At 35.2% G+C, this 20,570-nt stretch overlaps 1 protein-coding gene across 1 annotated transcript in view; it reads left to right on the forward strand.

The window, feature by feature from the left end:
- The window catches only part of Fbxo28 (F-box protein 28), a 33,205-nt gene extending 17,807 nt beyond the window's left edge, over positions 1-15,398 (forward strand). Inside the window, exons 4-5 of the mRNA XM_005326515.5 lie at positions 8,196-8,391; positions 10,720-15,398. Of these exons, the coding sequence (XP_005326572.1) occupies positions 8,196-8,391; positions 10,720-11,114 (591 nt within the window). The 3' untranslated portion in view covers positions 11,115-15,398. The remainder of the gene's footprint in view (positions 1-8,195; positions 8,392-10,719) is intronic.
- The last annotated feature ends 5,172 nt before the right edge of the window (positions 15,399-20,570 follow it).

Consider the following 20,570-nt stretch of genomic DNA (forward strand, 5'->3'; position numbering starts at 1 on the left):
ATACATAATTGCCACATAATAACACAATCAGAGCTAAGTAATGGTCCTCTTTAGTATAGAAATAAGTATATTTTGGTATATTTACCTTTAATAAATTAATGAAAATCGCAACATACCACATGCTCCTTAATGAACTGTAAATCCAATTGAGATATAGAAGCAGTAGAGAAGTACTTAAGTCATTTTGACACCTGGTTGATGCTTGGAAAAGATCTTAAAATGGTTGTAATATTGTATTTTTGTTATTTCCATAGATAGTACCCATATATGTACTATCTTTTTTTTAATTTTCTATGACATTTATTCTGAGGGACAGTCCTACAACTTATAATTTCTTTTAAACAATGAACACATCTTCTTATAGGGTTTGGGTTTTGGTGTTTTTCTGTTCTTGTTTTTGTTTTAGTAGAGGGACACAATACCTCTATTTTATTTATTTACTCTTAGATAGTGCTGAGGATCGAACCCAGTACCTCACACATGCTAGACAACCCCCCCGGCCCCTACTTATAATTTTATTGAAATATTCCTTGGTATATATCACTTTTCTTATATTACCTACAAATACTTTTATAGTTACTATAAGAGGATAAGAGGATAACTAACTAGAAGCTTTAGATTCGGATTTTTTTTGTTGTTGTTATTGTTCTAGAGATTGAATCCAAGAGTGCTTTTCACCCCCAGCCCTTTATATGTTTTATTTTAAAACGGGGTCTTGCTAAATTGCTGAAGCTGGCCTAGAATTTGTAATCTTCCTGCTTTAGCCTCCCAAGTTGCTGGGATTATAGGCATGTGCCACTGTGCTTGGCATAGATTCTGATTCTTATGCCAGATTTTATCTGAATCTGATTTATTAAATCCTTAACTCATAGTGTTACCTTTGAATCAGTATAGGTTGTCCCCTCCAGCTTCATAATTTTTATTACATGTCTCATTTTTAGAGTATGAACATTTAAGAAGACATTTACAGTTTTCAGAACTTCAAACAGTTCAAGTAGCTGTTAAACTAACAGAGTAGAGTAATTTGTGGCCAAGTTCATGGGTATGCAGAAATTAAAATATTTACTATTTGACTTTTACAGAAGAAGATGCCAGTCAGTAATGGGGATTTTTGCTATATAAGCAAAAGAGCTCAAGTCCATTTGAGTCCTGTTGGGTTTTTTGGGGGCGGGGGAATACCTGTTGGCTTCTCATTTTAAATTCTAATTTCCAAATAAAAGAACAAAATTAAGTTGCAGCCACAGAGGACATCGTTTCCAAGATGCAATAGATAGATCCTACTATCCCTATTTCATTGATAAGAAAACTAAGGCCTAGAGAAGTTGATTTGACAAAAGCTATACTTCTATCTTTTGATTTCTCAATTGTTTTTTTTTACTTTTATCTTCCATTTTTCCTTACTAGTACCCATTTCTTAATGAGAATTTATCCTAATTTTTTCTCCTACAAGCTCCTATCAAAAAATAATACACTTTTTGTGTTTATTCAGATATGTGTACCATCATACTTAATTCAGCTTGAATTATTTTTGTTCCTAAAAGTACCTTCTTTTAGCTTACATTTTTCCTAAAACAACAGTATGTATACTCAGAATTTTTATTGTTTGTGTTGCTGTTTTTGTTTTTTTTTTTTTTTTTTTAATAAATGACCCAACTTCTCACAAAGTCACACCACTTAAAGGTTCCACCTCTTCCCCACAACACCCAACTCAGGACCAAGCCTTCAACAGATTAGCATTTGGGGGACATTCCAGATATATATTACAGCAAATATTATACGAATAATTTTCTTTCTGCCCTATATAATTTTGATTCTCTGGTGATTTATTCCTGTTATCCCTCTGAATGTGCTCCTGGATTATAATAGTTCAGGAGCTTTTATACTTTGCAAGAGCTCATTTTGTGAATAAGATTGTGTATCCATTTTGTTAAAATTTGGATCTTCTATCAACATTTTATTTCACACGTGAATCTAGGCAGTAATAATGTAGTTTAAATTAGATTGCCAGAATTGTACCACAATTTTGAGAGTTTGCTGCTATTATCTAAGGCAAGGACCAACAAACATTTCTGATAAATATTTTTGGCTTTATGGACCATGTGGTCTCTATTATAACCAATGGACTTGGAGAAATAACCATGGTCAACATATAGTTCTAGTAAAATTTAATTTGTAAAAACTGGCACAGGCCAAATAGAAAAATATTTGGACCACACTGACATCCCATTCATCTTCTCTCAGAACTGTTGTTATAAATGGTTGACTTTCTCAAATCTTAGATTATATAAATCTGACACATGGAGGTTGTACTTTTTATACTAATCTCATGTCCACAGCAGGAGTTCCCACATACTAAAAATTTGTGCTGTATGTGAGTGGTGGGCAGCTAACCATTTTGGAACATACAGTAATGAAATACGACATGATAGTCCCTGCTCTTGATCATTATTAGTAGCCCTGGTAAATCTTGTGTTCTCGTGGAAATACAGTGTTGTCCAAAGTTAGGGTTTCCCCAATGTGAGTGTATGTCTTAAAGCTGTCCCTAAACAGATGTAAACTGTATATATTAATGTGACTGGTTTGTTTTTAATGTTTTGGGAAAGAAAACTAGTGTTGTTGTATTTTGTTATACAGAGCCAAAAGTTACACACCTTTTTTCCTGTTTGCTTTTACATTTTATCTATATTTGTCTTTTTCCCCCTGAATAATTTGAAAATAAGTTGGAAACATTATGATCCTTAAATTTTTATATTTCTTAAATATTTCAGTACATTTCCTAAGACACTCACTTAACCACAATACACATAGAAAAATTGAAAAATTTAACACTGATATAACAACAAATTTATATTAAAATTTCATTACTTTTGTGGGGGGATGGGCTTACTGGGGATTTAACCCAAGGGCACTTTAACACTGAGCTACATCCCTAGCCCTTTTTATTTTTTTACTTTGAGACAAGAGTCTCACTAAGTTGCTGAGGCTAGCTTCTGACTAATAATCCTCTTGTCTCAACCTCTCAAATCAACAGGGTTACAGGCATGTACCACCATGCCAGCAGATTTCATTACATCTCAATAATACTTGTCCTGGCAGGTTTTTTTCCTCATTCCAGAATCTAATCTTAGGACCATATATGGATTCTAATCTTGAATCTGAAACAGTTTCCTAGTCTGTTTTTGTATCTCTTAATTTTCACTTTTTTGAACAGCGTAGGTTAGATATTTTGAGGGATGTCTTTCAGTTTAAGTTTTTATAATGTTTCCTGGCTTCATTTATTTTATATTTTTTAAAAAAATTTTTTAGTTGTAGATGGACAATATCTTTATTTTATTTATTTATTTTTATGTGGTACTGAGAATCAAACCCATACCCTCATGCATGTGAGGCAAGCACTCTACCACTGAGCTATATAATTGATTTTAATGTGAATATGCTCGTAAAAATCAAGATTAGTTGGGAGCTTTTCTTTGTTTTACCGTGAATGTCCTAAAATATACATAACTATAAGCTTTTAAAATGAAAAAAAAGAAAATTGGTCTATTTTCCTATTGAATTGTTAGATCCCTCCTCCACTCCCATCTTCCTGATCAGCTTTTTCTGTGCAGCAGCCTTAAATACAAACAGTGCAGAGAATCACCAGACTGATATATATCAAAACAGGCTCTTCTGTAATCCCAGCAGCTTGGGAGGCTGAGGCAGGAGGATCACACATTTAAAGCCAGCCTCAGCAACTCAGTGAAACCCTGTCTCTAAATAAAATACAAAACAGGCCTGGGATGTGGCTCAGTGGTCAAGTGCCCCTGAGTTCAATCCCCGGCACACACCTCCCACCTGAAAAAAACATAAAACAAAAAACAGGAAGAAAAAACATTTGAGGAAACCATGTAAGGGGTAGAAAATTTCAGAGGCTATAATACTTGAAACTCTATTCAAATGCATGCCGTATAAGAAATATTCAAAAAGTTTTAAATGCACTTAAAAATTTTAATATGAAAAAAAATTAAGTTAAATAAAATAGGTAGAAGGAGAAGTTAAGGAAATCTCAAGTAAAATAAAAAGACAAAGAAAGTGAGGAAAAATGAGATCATACAGTCAATATTCAAATAAGCTTTATTTGCTAAACAGATTAAAAAAGAGATGTTCTCTCACCCAAAAAGCCTAACAACTTAATATGTCATTTATTACTATGCCAATGTAAACAGAAATGAGATTGGCGAACTTTGTGTATTAGAAATGCAACAGTAGTTGAACACATTTGGCTTGTACCATACTTTTTTAAAACTTAAAAATATTTTTCATTACTTACTACTTTTACCTGAAGCCTATGTAGGGTCCAGTGTGTGGCATATTATTTGAAAGGCACAGAAAAAACTATTAGGTGGTCTTTCCACTGGACTCAATGTAATTTATAGAAAATGACCATACCTACTCAGAAAATGAAAGATTTTTCAGATGTGGTGAGTCTTGTATATGCCTTTAAAAGCCATTGTAGCCACCAATAAATCTGAAAGGAAGGTGTGTAGTTCTATCATAGTGTTGTTTTAGTTCATCAGGGTTTTTTTTGGTTTGGTGTCCTTCATCTTGTCCTTTGCTTCCCACATTATAAGCAACTATTTTAAATTTTATTGAAAATGTGAATTATCCCACTTGATTTAAATCTATATATAGTAAGATTTGAAAATATTACCTTTCCTAATAAGATATTTAAGCAAATGCAAAGAGATACTTTGCGTTCATACTATCTTTAGAAGACTAAATACTAAAGAATATTTCATAATTTCTTTTATAGATGTGCTTTAGTATCAGCATCCCTGTAGGATATTTTAACATGATATTTTCTGAAGAATAATGATTATGGAAAAGATTGATTAAAATACATCCTAGAATAAATACCTGGTGGACAATAGTACTACAAAATATTGATTTCTTCTCGTCACCTGTCCATCCACATCATCTACCTGCCCCTTTGTCTGTTCTCCCTTCCCTTATCTGTTGAAGTTGTGCATGCTCCTTATTATCATGTTCTCATTAGACCTACCCAGTTCTCTGAAACAGACCTTATCTCTACTTTCTTTATTTTCATGTAGTACTTCGCTTGTACAGTGAGTGTATTCCAGTCTGTCTGACTTATGCTTTGCTGTTGGGTCTTTCATGATGTCATTATGTTCCACTGATAGGACCTGTGTCTTTTCATGCCTGAACCTTTACAACAATCATTCCTAGTAGTTCAAACATACTGTTAATATTCTTCTACCTGTATTTTTGTACAAACATAATTTCTAGAGATTTATTAATAAAGCTATGATAAACATATAAGTACAATTTTAAGGTTTTTGTTTGTTTTAGAAATTCTGTTAACTTTGGCTTTTATTATTCAAAACAGAATCTTGACTTCTAAAAATCTGTATTCTTGGGATTGGGGATATAGCTGAGTTGGTAGAGTGCTTGCCTCACATGCATAAGGCTCTGGGTTCAATCCCCCAGAACCACAAAAAACAAAACTGTATTCTTGTATTGAATTTAACTTTGTAACTTTTCCCTAAACAGTTTTGCTTAGGTATGTTGATATTAAGCAGTTAAACTATTTGACCATCATTATCCCTGATTTAAGAAACACTTATCAAATATCTGCCATATGCCAGACTCTGGTAGGCTCTAGAGATCTGACAGTAAAACTAGCTAGTTGTGATCTCTTCTGTCAGAGCTTACTGTATTATAAGGAAGACAAATTAACAGAAAGATGTACTTGTATACTATGAAGGGAAAATAAAAGATTTGATGACGATGTTAACATGATTTATACTGGAGGAAGTTTCAGAGAAGACAACTCTCAGAAAGTGAAATGTTATTGAGGCCTCAAGAATGAGTAAGGAATTTGATGTGGAGGAGATATACAAGAAAAATATTACAGAAAAAGGGATCAGAATGTGCAGAAGCCCTCAGGCAAGAAAATTTGGGGTGGGGCTGGGGATGTAGCTCAAGTGGTAGAGCGCTCGCCTGGCGTGCATGTGGCCCGGGTTCGATCCTCAGCACCACATACCAACAAAGATGTTGTGTCTGCCGAGAACTAAAAAATGAATGTTAAAAATTCTCTCTCTCTCTCTCTCTCTCTCCTCTCTCACTCTCTCTTAGAAAATAAATATTTTAAAAAAAAAAAAAGAAAATTTGGGGTTTTATTTAGTTCATAGAGTTAATGACCAATTTTTGGCTATAGATGCAAATATACTAGCCGAACATTATAAAATAGTGGAGTATTGTAGTGCTTTTCTTACTTATAACCCACATGTAAAACTTTATCCTGGCACTAGCAAAACATAAAATTAGTCAATGAATAACCTTTTAAAAAAATACACTGCTCTAGGCTGGGGCTAGGGCTGGGGCTAGGGCTGGGGCTGAGCAGTAGTGCACTTGCCTGGCATGTGTGAGACACTGGGTTCGATTCTCAGCACTGCAGATCGATCGATCGATCGATCGATAGATAGATAGATAGATAGATAGATAGATAGATAGATAGATAGATAGATAGAGATAGATAGATAGATAGATAGATAGATAGACAGACTGACTCTTCTAAAATGAGTTTCTTACAGAGTAGAAATGCCAGAAGTGAAAACATCACTAACCACTAGTGCCTTAGACTTTGCCTTTGACTGTCTCGTTCTGCATGTTCTCCCTTGTTACTCTCACTCCCTCTTATTCTGTTGGCTACTGAAGTCTCACCATCATCTGCAGTTTCTCTCCTGACACCTGCATGTCCCATGGAATTCAAAACCAGAATGTCTTATCTCCCATTACATCTGCCTATGTACAAACCACCACAGCCCAAGCCAGTTCTTGTTCATTTCTCCAAACCCACAAACCCTCTTCTGTGAAGTCTTCCTTGAGTTTATAATAAGGACAAATTCAAACAGTTTAGTTTTTCCTAAATTTATTAGGCACATGTCATTCTAGACTAACAAGGATCATTACATTGAAAGTCTAGAAAACATTAAGAACTACGAATGTTTCCAGGTACTATTCTGATAGATAATGTTTTTCTAATAGTCCGCAGCAGCCTGAGTAGAGAGAAGAAGACAGATTACAAAATTGAATCCAGAGTTGGAAACTGACTGGATAAATGCAATAACAGGAATGTCTAGGATTCCAGGTTGTTTGGGATTTTGGTGACAGAATAATTTTGGTTTATTAGTCCACAATTCTCATGAGATAAAAATCCTTTTGAATAGACATTAGCTGGACTGGGGTCTTCAGAGATGTGAATTATTATATTCAATTCTATGCTAAAGCTATGGAAAGTATTAAGAATACCCTCACAGGGGTGTAAGAATATCATTTCTTCTTCATGTATTAGCTGTGCCTTGTCTTTCTCCATTACATTTACCACTAAAACAAAAAAGGATCTTTTGCTATACTTTGGTGATGGCAAGAAAATGTGTTCTGAGGAAACCTCATTCCAATCCATGGTAGCTTGTAGAGAAACAAAACTTCATAGGGGAAGTGCAAAAGAGAAAAGGAACTGAGTTCCTGGGACTTGAGGAATAGAATGGGTTTGGAGAATTAATATAATATGGGTTTGGGTAATGTCCCATCCTGTATCTACTCCCATAAAGGATTTAATTTCTTGGTTTAGTCCTCTGGTTTCTTTAGCAATTTATATAGCCTTCTTTGTAGAAAGTGTGTGTGTGTGTGTGTGTGTGTGTCCCCAGAAATCTGTGATTTCCTTCAGGGCAGGAGCTATATTTTGGTGGGCAGGGGAAGTGCCAGACATTGAATTCAGGCACTCAATCACTGAGCCACGTTCACAGCCCTATTTTGTATTTTAGAGACAGGGTCTCACGAGTTGTTCAGTACCTCGCTTTTGCTGCAGCTGGCTTTTAACTCCAAGGCCTCCTTGGATTACAGGCATGCACCATCATACCCAGAGCTATATTTTATTTGTCCTGGTTCTTAGCCCCCCCAGCACAGTACCTGGTAAACATAAAAGATCCTTAATAAATCTAAGTATAAAGTATTATACAAGACCAAAATCCATGTGTAGCAGATGGTAATATTATCCACAACTTGTATATTAGCTAAGTCACCCTTTAGGGCTTTATTAGAAATTGCAAAACATGCAATTACATCTGCTTATTTAGCACTTTTCTTCAAAAAAGAAAAAATCTGAAATACTAATAAGAATTTGTTTTTTTTAGGTGATTGATGAGATTTATCGTGTGTTGAGATATGTCAATTCTACCAGAGCCCCTCAGCGAGCTCATGAAGTACTACAAGAGTTAAGGGATATTTCCTCCATGGCAATGGAATACTTTGATGAGAAAATTGTTCCAATTCTAAAAAGGAAGTTGCCAGGATCAGATGTGTCTGGAAGACTTATGGGCTCTCCTCCAGGTATTTCTTATTTATAATATCTTCAGTTTATAATAACATTCATACATAGTTTTATAACTTGTCTTTTTCCCCCATAACCATATATTTTGAATTTTTCTGCAAGCAAATATTTATCCACAACATAATTTTTACTGATATATTGAATAACAGATCATATGTAACTTGTATAACTGATCTACTTTTAAGGTATATTTGTAGTTTATGATTTTCTTTTCTTTTTTGGTGCTGGGATTGAACCCAGGATCTCACACACAAGGGTCTCACACATGCTATGTACATACTCTGTCTACCATTGAGCTCAACTTTCTGTTTCAAGTTTTTCAATTAAATTATACTGTATAGAATGTACTTATGGCTAAATCTTTGCACATATCCACAACTACTGATTTACAGTAAATTTTGTTGAAGTAGCATTGCTACTCAGGAAGCTGAAGCAGGAAGATTGCAAATTCAAGGCCAGCCTCAGCAACTTAGTGATACCCTGTTTTAAAATTAAAGAGGGTTAGGGATATAGCTTAGTGGCAGAGTTCCCTTGGGTTCAGTCTCTAGTACCCTACCACCCCCCAAAAAAAAAAAATTTTTTTTTTTTTTTTTTTTTTTTGAGAACAGAATCTAGCATACCAAATAAAACCCAAAAATTTCTTTAAGGGAAGAATCAAATTCAATGAACTATTTCAGCCATCAAAACATCTGGCTTCTACTTTCAGAAACATAAGACTGTTTTGAACTCAGTCACTTCTATGGTAGCTATTTTGCCCTTATCTACTGACAGGCTGAATTGTTTAAATTCCTCAACTCTTGTAAATACTTTAAATTAGGGGAAAACATTTATTAAACCTTTTTGTTTTGTTCAGATTAGTTAGCTCCCTGTAGTACTCAGTGGGATACCTGAGTGGATCTCTAATTTAATAAAAAAGCCTACAGTATCTCAGCATTAATGTATGTGTTATTTATTAAGTACCTATTATATGCACAGCACTATACTGTATCCTATGAAGAATAAAAAGAAGTGTAATACATGGTGTCTTCTCTCAAGAACCTTACTGTTTTAAAAGGTAAGAAGTGTCCAGACTCAAAATGAAATCATCATAAGCAAGAGAAATATTTAAGACAGTGTCTACTTATATACCAAATGAAGCAGAGACAGAATCTTTAGGAAGATAAAATCACTATTGGGGCTGGGTTGTGGCTCAGAGATAGAGTACTTGCCTAGCATGTGAGAGGCCTTAGATTCGATTCTCAGCACTGCATATGAATAAAATAAGATTCGTCAACAATGTAAAAAAAAAAAAGATTTTTTAAAATCAGTATTGGCTGGTCTCACTGAGATGTCAGGAAAGGTAAGAATTGTCTTGAGTCTTGATGTAAAAGCAAGGGGTTGTGGTTGTAGCTCAGTGGAAGACATCTTGCCTACCACATGTGAGGCACTAGGTTCGATCCTCTGCACCACATAAAATAAATAAAATAAAAAGTATTGTGTCCATCTACAACTAAAATAAATAATTTTTTAAAAAGAGTAAAAGCAAGGATAAGCAGAGGGAAGGAAGACTGTACTCCAGCCAAGGAAAATATTGATTATTTAGATGTGCAAGGAGAAAAATAGTTCAATGGATATAGGTAGGGATAGATCCATCTAGTTCTTTTTGAAAAAGATCTTCAGGGTAAGGTTTTTAAAAATTAGGTATTTAGCTTAAAATAGTGAATTCTATGCCTATGTTATAATTTATTTACTCCTAAAAGGGAGTAGTTCCAAAGCCTTTCTACACCATGTTATGTGTGATATAACCTACTCTTTGATATAGTTCCTGCTTTGTGGCTAAGTTGAAGCCTTTGCATTTATTTAAGTGCTGGTGATCTTAAGAACATGATAGGTCTAAACTTCTCACTTGAAAGTTTGTGTTTGTTTATGTAAAATTAGAAACCATTTTCTAGTTTTAATACTTGCATTTTCTTACTTGGTCCTAAAAATATTGAGTAGTATTTTATTTATATAATTTTATTTGTTTAGTTGTGGATATTTATTTTATTTATCTTTTTGTGTTGCTGAGGATTGAAACCAGTGTCTCACATGTGCTAGCTAGACAAGAGCTCTACCACTGAGCTACAACTCCAGCCCCAGCAGTATTTTAAATCTAAGTGTATGCAGGAGAATGAGAATTCAAATTCATTCATAGTTAAAACAATGTGTCTGATTAATCTGTAGAACAAATAGATTGGAAAGAATAAATTCTCAGAAGAGATAGGAGGATATTCCATTCTAAAATAAGTTTGTTACTGATAGAGAAATATGTATTAAGTAGTTGACCCTTTCAAACGATTTCTCCACAGTGCCAGGACCCTCTGCAGCCCTAACAACAATGCAGCTCTTCTCCAAGCAAAACCCTTCAAGACAAGAGGTTACCAAACTCCAGCAGCAGGTTAAAACCAATGGTGCTGGCGTGACTGTTCTCAGGCGTGAAATTTCTGAGCTTCGCACCAAAGTGCAAGAACAGCAGAAGCAGCTTCAAGACCAAGACCAGAAACTGCTAGAGCAAACCCAAATCATAGGTGAACAGAATGCACGTTTGGCAGAGCTGGAACGCAAACTACGAGAAGTAATGGAAAGTGCAGTAGGAAACTCCTCTGGGTCTGGGCAGAATGAGGAGTCTCCTCGGAAACGAAGAAAGGCAGCAGAAACTATAGACTCTCTTAGAAAATCTAAACGTCTTCGGAATAGAAAGTGAATTGAAATATGGTTCTAGCTCCAGAGGAATACACAGCTTGGTAGCTTAAGCAGTTATGCATATCAGGATACTGGGAGCAACATGGTGTCTGTCCCTTGGGCTTCTAAGCTTTCAGAACACAAACTTGAACTCTATGGTTGGGACATTCTTTTCCCACTTCTGGTGGAACTGATGCACAGAATCTTTTTACTTTGCAATAGATTTGTACTAACCAGACCCGTTCTATCATGTTTTGGGGAGTTAACTTTTTTCTGTGCAGATAATAAGGAAGTTTGTTTGTTTCTGCATATATGCACATGACATAAGGATCTTAAACAAAATCCAGTCTTGACAAGAGTTAAGTTTAATACAGAAAATGTCCTGTTCACTTGAAAGAAAAAAACCTACTTTTTAAATGGACACTATGTTGTTTAAAAAAAAACAAAAACAAAAACAAAAAACGTTGACTTTTTGTTATAAGTGACCTTTGTCTGGAATGTCTGAAAAGTAGTTAATGCTTTTTGGTATTGAAGTGATGGGTAACTGAAAGGATTTCCATAGTATTGACTGTAGAAGGAGCCTCTACAGTATTGACTATATATTTTTATAAACTACTGGCAAGGGACGTATCCAGTTGTTATTATATACATGTTTTCAGTTCTTTTGGGGGCCATGTCCTACATTTGCATGGATGGATGCATGCATTGCCTAGTCAACTCACTTAAAAAGCTCTTGCACTGGTATCGATCTTGAACCTCTATACTTCCTTCTCCACTTTTTAGAGCAGTGTCTTCATTGATCTAAGCACTTAACATCTTCCACCACAACAGTTTGCCTCTAGAGAGAGAATTGTTAGTCCATTTGTCCTCCAGTTTTATAGGAACAAGACTATTAAAGCCCATTGCTTTATCTATTCTCTGTAGGGTTCAGGTACACTGGTTAAGGCAAAGTCCAAATTCCAAGGCTGTTTCTGTCAAGATCAGACCTCCGGGAGCTAGCAAAGATCCTAACTCGTTGCTATCTGCTCATGGATCATATTGGTGACTGAATAGGGGACCTAATTGTGGATGCAGTTTGCCACTGAAGGAAAGTTTATTGAAGAAAATTGTACCATAAAAAAGCAATTCGATCATTTCATTTCTGGGAGATGACCCAAGGGAAGCTTTTTAATATTAATTTCAAGCCTTCCTTATCTAACAAAAGCTTTAATTTTTTTTTTTTTTTTTTTTTTTTTTTGCACTTCTGTTTTTAGCTTGTAACTGGAAAAGCATGTCTTGCACTGTTCAACCTTTGAGTGGTCACTTTAACAATCTCCAAATTGTGTACAGTGGTTCTTTTGCCCAGTTGTATATTTTTGAGACATTCAACGATCACTGTCCAAGTTTTATTTTAATGTACTAAATTATGTAGTTATTTGTCAAGTTTTTAAACAACTGTTGCCTTGGGCTTCAGTTATTTAAAATAAATTTAGATGTAATATAGAAAACTATCCCTTTCCAGGTGGGAGTTTGACACCTGTATACAATCTAAGGTTTTGGTAAGTACCTTAGTTGAATAAAAGCACAAGGTTATCACCTTTTTGATCCGTCCAACATGACATGGTTTTGCATTCTTTAGGTTAACTTTTTCCTATCTTTTTTTAGTATTGTCCTTTCATAATATTGTCCTTAGATTTTGATCAATTATATGTCTACCTTTGAAACTCCATTTACAATGTAGTATGTTTTCAATGAAAAAACATAAAGTAACATCCAAGTGTTTATGGTTTGTTGGGAAGGTAATTTTAAAATAAACAGTTTCCTAAAAACATTTGTCAGCCAAGGTCATCCATAAAAGTCCCTGTCTGGAACTCATTTTCTCAGCAGGTCTCATTTTGCAATCATAGGATTTAGCCATATTATCATAACTTTGGAGGAGGCCTACTGGAATACTCATGGCCTTTACTATTATGCTTTTTCTGGTAATAAGAAACCTTTTTTAAGTATCAGAGTACTGGTTTACAAACTATGATCCTTATGCATCAAAGGGATATAGCCTCAGCTTTTTGGTTTTTTTGGTTTTGGCAGTACTGGGAATGGAATGCAGGGCCTTGTGCATGTTAGGCAAATACTGTAACCACTAAGCTACACCCCCAGTCCTCAGATTATTTCTCTAATAGTTATTGAATTACTAAAGTTTCCTGAATTTCTTTTTAAACTACATCAAAATAGCCTAAATATATCTGTAGTCTTCCACTAGTTAACATGAGTATATGGCTTTCAGAATGAGCATTCACACTGTTAGGAGGTAAATTTTTTGTTTCCAAATTCAAATTTCTACAATGTATACTTATAATCCCTGTCCATAAGATTGAGTTGCACTTGTTAATGCATGAGTGTTTCATAATTAGAATAAAGCACTACAGTTGTTTTATGTTGTAGACTAGCTAAAACAGGTTATGGTATTGTCTTCACCATTTATTAGAATAGTTATTGGGTAACTGTTAAACTTGCTTTTGGATAGCATAGTAGCATTTAGGGTTCTATAAATACATCTAAACTTGACATGTTACAGGGATTTTATAAATTAGTCTCAGAACCTTCTTGCTCTGCATTTTATGCCAGTAATTTAAATGCTGTATGTTTTAATAGTACAGCATTCCATGAAGTGTTGCCATCATCTTCCTTGGCGGAAGAGACTTCCCTGTTTTAATGGGTCATTCCCACACATAAACTATGGTACAACACTACATACATGGATAAAAATGTGAAAAGACATGGATAGGAAATGAAGAGGACTGGCCCCAACCCTCACCCCAGCCAGATCCTCAGCTTAGCTTTCGTGTGGACACGGTTTACTTGGTTTTCACACATTCTGAGGTTATAGAAACTGCTGTTTTTCAGAATTCTCTTTTGATGTTCAGAGCCTGGAAATAATGGGGCAAATGCAAATGTATTCAGAGTAATCCAACTGTTTTTAAAGACTATTGGGGTGCCATCAGGTCTAAAGCCACTGGTTTTGGAAGCAACTTTTTTTGTAAAATGTGTTTTTTGGAGTACTGAACTTTACAGAGGCTTGCCTTAATCTCTATTTAGTAGTTTCAAGATGTATGCGCTATTATTCTACATGTTCAAATGTTAAAATATTCTATGTAGCCCCAGAAGTGGGTAAAACAGAGTATAAGTAATGCCTAAATAAATAAGCTAAAAGGTGTCACTACAGCTGAGTTTTTCAGAGAAAGTGGACATATAAAAATAGGCTATGCGTCATAAAAATAATGGCACCTTAGGATTGCACTATTTTATGCATTATTTTATATGCCATTTCATAGCCTGCACTTTAATCTCCAAAGAAATGATGTATGATATCCCAGTTGTTCCTTATTATTAATAAACTTTTTCCTAAGACAGGGCACTTAATTCTATTTTACTATACTGAATTAGTTTCTTGGAGGTGGATTCTTCTTTTGGGTTCTCTATTTCCTTAGCCATAATATTTTCTAGGATCTGGGAACTAACTCTTTTGTCTATTTCCAACAGTATATAATTTTAATTTAATGTAATGTAAATCTCATACCGGTGATCAGCACATTCTTATATTCTCTTCTAGCAATGAGTACCCATTTGTTACATTTATCAAACCGCTAAAAATCCGGCTGTAAAATTTGAAGGCAGGAATGAAAGGCATCCTGATGCAGTCACTAGCAAAGAAAGCTAATTGTAATAGGAAACCCAATTTGATGTGCTGTCCAATTCTTTGACTTGGCATCTATCTGAATTCCTTTAACTAGCAAACAAAAGGTAAAGTTAGAACTACTTAAAAGTAAACTTTCAGCCTGCCATCTTCAGTAAGTTATTTTCAGAAAATACTCAATCTACAAAATGAGACTAGTCATTAGTTGATTGTTGCCTGCCATAATCTCATTTTGAATAACAATACAGTTATATTGATAAATATGACAGGCTGAAGTAATTAGTTGGCCTTTTGCACCTTCCTAAGAATCTTGGTTAAATTTCTGAAGTCCAGAAATTAAATCTAAATTTTTCCTGTTGTGTCTGAAGAAAACCATGAGGTTTAGAAGCATTATTGGTAATCTGCTGAGTTTGCCAAAGTCTAGTGGTCCAAATTCAAAACTACCAAAAGGTTAGAGTGTTTAAAATTCCTTTATGTGGTACCATGTCTGTTTACCTATGCTTATGAGCAACAATAAGTCACTAGTTGACCTTCTGGAATTTTAATTGTTAAAACCTAATCAACTATTGGAAAGTAAAAAAACACCTCCCAGTTACACAACAGGGTACGTAAATAAATGTGTTGTTACCAGTGCTACTTGTTTTCTTTGTATTTCATGCACAAGTTTGGAGCTCCATTGCTAATGGGTACCATATTAGTAGATATTGTCTCATGAAGCACTGTACTGTGTTTTTACACAGTTCTTCACAGCCACCTTATCAAGCAAGTTTTACTCCACGTGTGGTCATTGGACTTTGGTTAAGGAACAGGTCTGAAGTGTTAGGTAAGTGACATTTTAGGAGTTGACCCAGACTGCCTCTGAATGGTTGTACTTCTTGCTACACTGCCGCATTGAGACACTAGACTTCCTGTGTGAGTGATCATGCTGTACATCACACAAAGCAGCCAGTGCACAAAATCACTAATGCTAAAAGTAGTATATAGAACTTGAATCTATATACTACTGATATAGATACTTATAGATAAGTATAAGCTGATCTGAGGAGGGACTGTTACACCAAAGGTTTTTTTTAGCAATGGGTTCACTCTTAAGTGTGTAAATAGAAGAGATAAATGTCAAGTTTTTTAATTTCATGTTTCTTAAAGATGTGACTAACAGGGAATTGCTGACAAGAAAATTCTCCAAGGAAAGACAAACTTCCTACATAGTTAGTGCTTACTCCCCTTCCCCAGCTCATCCACAAGGTTGACAAAGTGAGATCACAGATAATGTGATGCTGAAAGGTGAGGGTGACAGTGGAGTCAGTTGACCAAGTAATACCACTGCATTCTGATCACCCTGATAACAGCCTAGAAAAATAAAACCTGCTGCTGTGTATCCCAGTATTCAGAAGTGGAACACAGTGGAAATCTATCTCTAAATTCTCAGTGGCTCAGTTGTGTAATAGTTTCATGATGTTAGAAAAAAACAAGGATCTTGACCAGTATTAAAGCTTATTTTTTTCTCCTAGGGGTGCAGTTCAGAGGTACAACATGCGCATACACAAGGCCCTAGGTCCCACACATACACACAGAGCTCTTTATGAATTTCCTCATGTTAATTCCTGAAACAATTCTTACAGGATCCAAGATCCATTAAAGATGGAAATTAAAAATTAATTAAGTCCATTAAATACTGCATATTATGTTTTACTTGCTGGTATACATTCCTCTGGTTTTTGGTGAGTCATTCTCAGAGCAAAATGAAGGGTAAATTGTAAGGAGACAAGACAGGAGTTTGAGCCAAAAGCAGAAATTATGTCTAGAAAGAAAATATAGATCAAGGTTGAACTTTTCAAAATTAAACATTTCATTCACAGAAACAAGGTACGGGTGATAATGTAATCAGTTGCCCCAGCACTGTACCTCTATTTCTGTAATATCTAAATAGGTTCAGCTTCTGTGTTTTAAATCCCCTCACTTTCTTGGAATTGAATAAACCTGAGTTTATAATTAACAGATTTGGTAAAAAGTCTGTGGGGCAGCATTATAAATGGTAAATTTAACCCTGGGAATGAGGATCTTAGATATACCGCTGTGCTGAGACTAGAACACAACTCATCCTTCTCGAGGCCAAGTGAAGGCCAACTTGTTCTTCCTTTGTAGGTTTGGAGCAAGCTTACCTGCACAAGCTCTTAAAACAGTTTCCATGACCCTTACCATCTTAACCATTTTGAAGCATACAATCCAGTAGTTTTGAGTACATTCACATTGTTGTGCAGCCATCATGGCCAGGCCACATTCTTGATGACTTGGCTGAAGTGGCTGGGCGTGATGCCATTTCTCTGATCTTTCCTTTAGAATGTAGTCATGGAGCCAACTCTTGCACCACCCCCAGAGGTCCAGGTGCCCTGATACGGAAACAGCTGATGTGAAGAACCAATTCTTACAGGGAGCAAGTTGTTTGTGCTTGGCCAGCTGGACTCTGTCCACCCACTCCAGGACCTTCAGCTTCCTGGATTTTTTAAGAAAGGCTGCCAGAACTCTGATGAACTCTTGCTGGTTTACCTCTTTTACAGGAATTCTAAGTTTCACGTGCTTTCTGGACTACTGACCAGGGGAAAGGGCATCAATTTTTTTTTTTTTAAGCCAGTATAGAGGATATAAGATAGTATTTCATTGTGGTTTAAATTTGCACTTCTCTGATGACAAATGATGCTAAGCAGCTTCTTGTGTGCTTGCTAGACACTTTCATATCTTCTTTAGTGGAGTATCTTCAAATCTTTATATTTGGAAATTATTATCTTTTTATTGAACAGGAGTTCTATCTATATTCTACATACAAGGCCTTTGTCATATATATATGTTGAGAATAATTTCCCACAATCTACAGCTTCCTTTATTTTCATAACAGTGTGTTGTGAAAAGTAGCAGTACTTAATTTTGATAAAGTTCAGTCTTTCAAGTTTTTTTCTTTTTTTAATATTTTTTTAGTTGTAGTTGGACACAATACCTTTATTTTATTTATTTATTTTTATGTGGTGCTGAGGATTGAACCCAGCCCCTAGCACGTTAGGTGAGCGCTCTACTGCTCATCCCATTCCCTCAAGTTTTTCTTTTATAATTTCTGTTTTTCTTCATTCTAAGAAATCTTACCCCAAGATCACCAAGGTTTTTCTCTTATGCCTTCTACTAATGGTTTCATAGGGTTTGAATCATATTTTCTAAGGTTTTTTTTAAATATTAATAAATATTAAAAATTTTTTAATATTTATTTTTTAGTTTTTCGGCGGACACATCTTTGTTTGTATGTGGTGCTGAGGATCGAACCCAGGCCGCACGAATGTCAGGCAAGCTCGCTACAGCTTGAGCCACATCCCCAGGCCCATTTTCTAAGGTTTAAACATGCTTTGATTAATTTTTTGTGTATTGTGTAAGAAACAATAGGTTTTATTGTTTTTCTATATAAATGTCCATTTGTTCCAGAAACATCATTGAAAAACACCTTTTCTCTATTCAATTTCATTGTCCATTTGTCAAAAACAAATGGGCCATTTACAGATTCTATTCTGTTCAGTTGATCTGTGTGTCTATATTTACACTATACCATCCTGTCAAATTACATTAGCTTTTAAAAGGTTTATTATAATTTCAAAATTTATCATGATACATCTTCCAACTTCTTAAAACTATCTTGTCTAGTTTAGATCCTTTGCATTCCTTTCCAATTTTTAGAATCAGTTTGATAGTTTCTGGAATTTTCAGTGGAATCACATTCAATCTAAGGTCATTTGAGATTTAATATCTTAATAATTCCATGAGCAATGGTATATCTTCTCATCTATTTAGATCTTCTTTAATTTATTCCAACTATACTATGAATTTTCACATACAGGTCTTGCACATATTTCGTTAGACTTATCACTAAGATTTCATGCTTTTGATGCTGTCATAAATGGCTTTTAACTTCAATTTCCAGTGGCTTGTTGTTACCATTGATTTTTGTATTTTGGCCTTTTATACAATGACCTTGCCAAACTCATTCACTTTTACAGAGTAGGAGTCTTTATAGATTCCTTACAATTTCTAAGTCCTTTTATCATAACATTTTACAATTTCCTTTCCCATCTGTATACTTTTATGTGTCTTTTGCCTTACTGCACTGGCTAAAATTCCTATACAATGTTGAATGGAAATAGAGTGGACTTTCTTGTGTTGTTCTTGATTTTTAAGGGAATGCATTCATTCTTTCCTGCTAGCTAGGAGGTGGGAGGTGCGCGGAACACTGTATTATTGCCTTTCTGTGTGACAGGAAAACCTCTTGTCATCATCCGGTTTCCTCTCTATTTTGTTTATTTTATAAATTCTGAGCTCCAAGTCTGTGAGCCTATTGCTCAAAATATTTAAAAGCAACCCTCAAAAATATCCTTAACATTTAGATGACATACTGATGGAAAACATCCCATTTATAACAGCAAAATAATGATAAAATTTGGTAAAGGGAATTTTCAGGTGAGCTTTCCACATCTGAGGATTAGTATTTATTTCAAACCAGCAGAAAACGTGGACCAGAGCCCGGGTCACAGCCTCCCAGTATGCAGTCAGAAGTCATCATTATCCAGACCCTGGTCTTTTACAGGCTGGCTGCCCTGATGTGGTCTTATCTGAGACTACTTTGTGGGCATCAGCCTAGTTCCATTTTCTGGTCTTTTTCTGTCTCCCCACATCACCAAAACCCATTTTAGCTTCCATATTATCAGGTACAGGTTCTTTATGGGTACTGTAAAAAGTTAATACTTTCCTACAATTAAAAGAGAAAGAGGAGCCCTGGGGTAAGTTTAGCTCAGTGGTAGAACATATGCTAGCTTGCCCTGGGTTCAGTCTCCAGAACAACAACAACAAAAAGAATCCGTGTGCTGCTCTGAAATTTTAGCAATTGTCATGAAAACATCGCCCTTAAGTGCTGTCCTTTCCACCTTGATTATAGATTAAGGGCTCTTTCTACATAGCTGTCCATTTTGCCTGAGCCAATCACATTCCTGGTAAACATTTAGATCCTATCAGAATCCCTTCTGCTTCAAGGAAGAAGTTTCACTTTTTAAGACATTCTCATCAACAAATGTGAACAATACAGTGTTCTCCTCTCCACCTCCAACCTTCATCCTGGATATGTGCCCAGAACATTCAGTGAATCCTATTGAACTCTTTCAAATTCAGTCTTCTGTCCCAGTTTTCTACTGCTTTAAAATCAGCAAAGACCTCAGAAAGCTTTTAGCACTTTCCCACAGGGTTAAGGCCTTAGCTGCAAGATGGTTTGATTTTCTTTTCTTTTCTTTTTTTTTAAAGAAAGAGAGAGAGAGAGAGAGAGAATTTTTTAATATTTATTTTTTAGTTTTTCGGCAGACAGAACATCTTTGTATGTATGTGGTGCTGAGGATCGAACCCAGGCCACACACATACCAGGCGATCGCGCTACCGCTGGAGCCACATCCCCAGTCCGATGGTTTGATTTTCTAATTTCAGTCTAGGAATTTCTTTAGTGAGCCAATAGTGCAGACATTTATTGTACAAAATAAAATTTTTTATAAAATTTATTCTTTTTAAATGTACTGTGAAATATATAATATTATTTCCTCTCATACTAATTTTTATAAAGGTATTTTTTATTTTTATTTTTTTTAGTTGTTGATAGACCTTTATTTATTTATATGTGGTGCTGAGAATCGAACCCAGTGCCTCACACATGCCAGGCAAGTGCGCTATCACTGAGCCACAGCCTCAGCCCTCATACTAAGTTTTTAAAAACACTTTTTACTTAGTTATAGT

Source organism: Ictidomys tridecemlineatus, chromosome 10 (genome assembly GCF_052094955.1).
Source record: "Ictidomys tridecemlineatus isolate mIctTri1 chromosome 10, mIctTri1.hap1, whole genome shotgun sequence".
NCBI lineage: Eukaryota > Metazoa > Chordata > Mammalia > Rodentia > Sciuridae > Ictidomys > Ictidomys tridecemlineatus.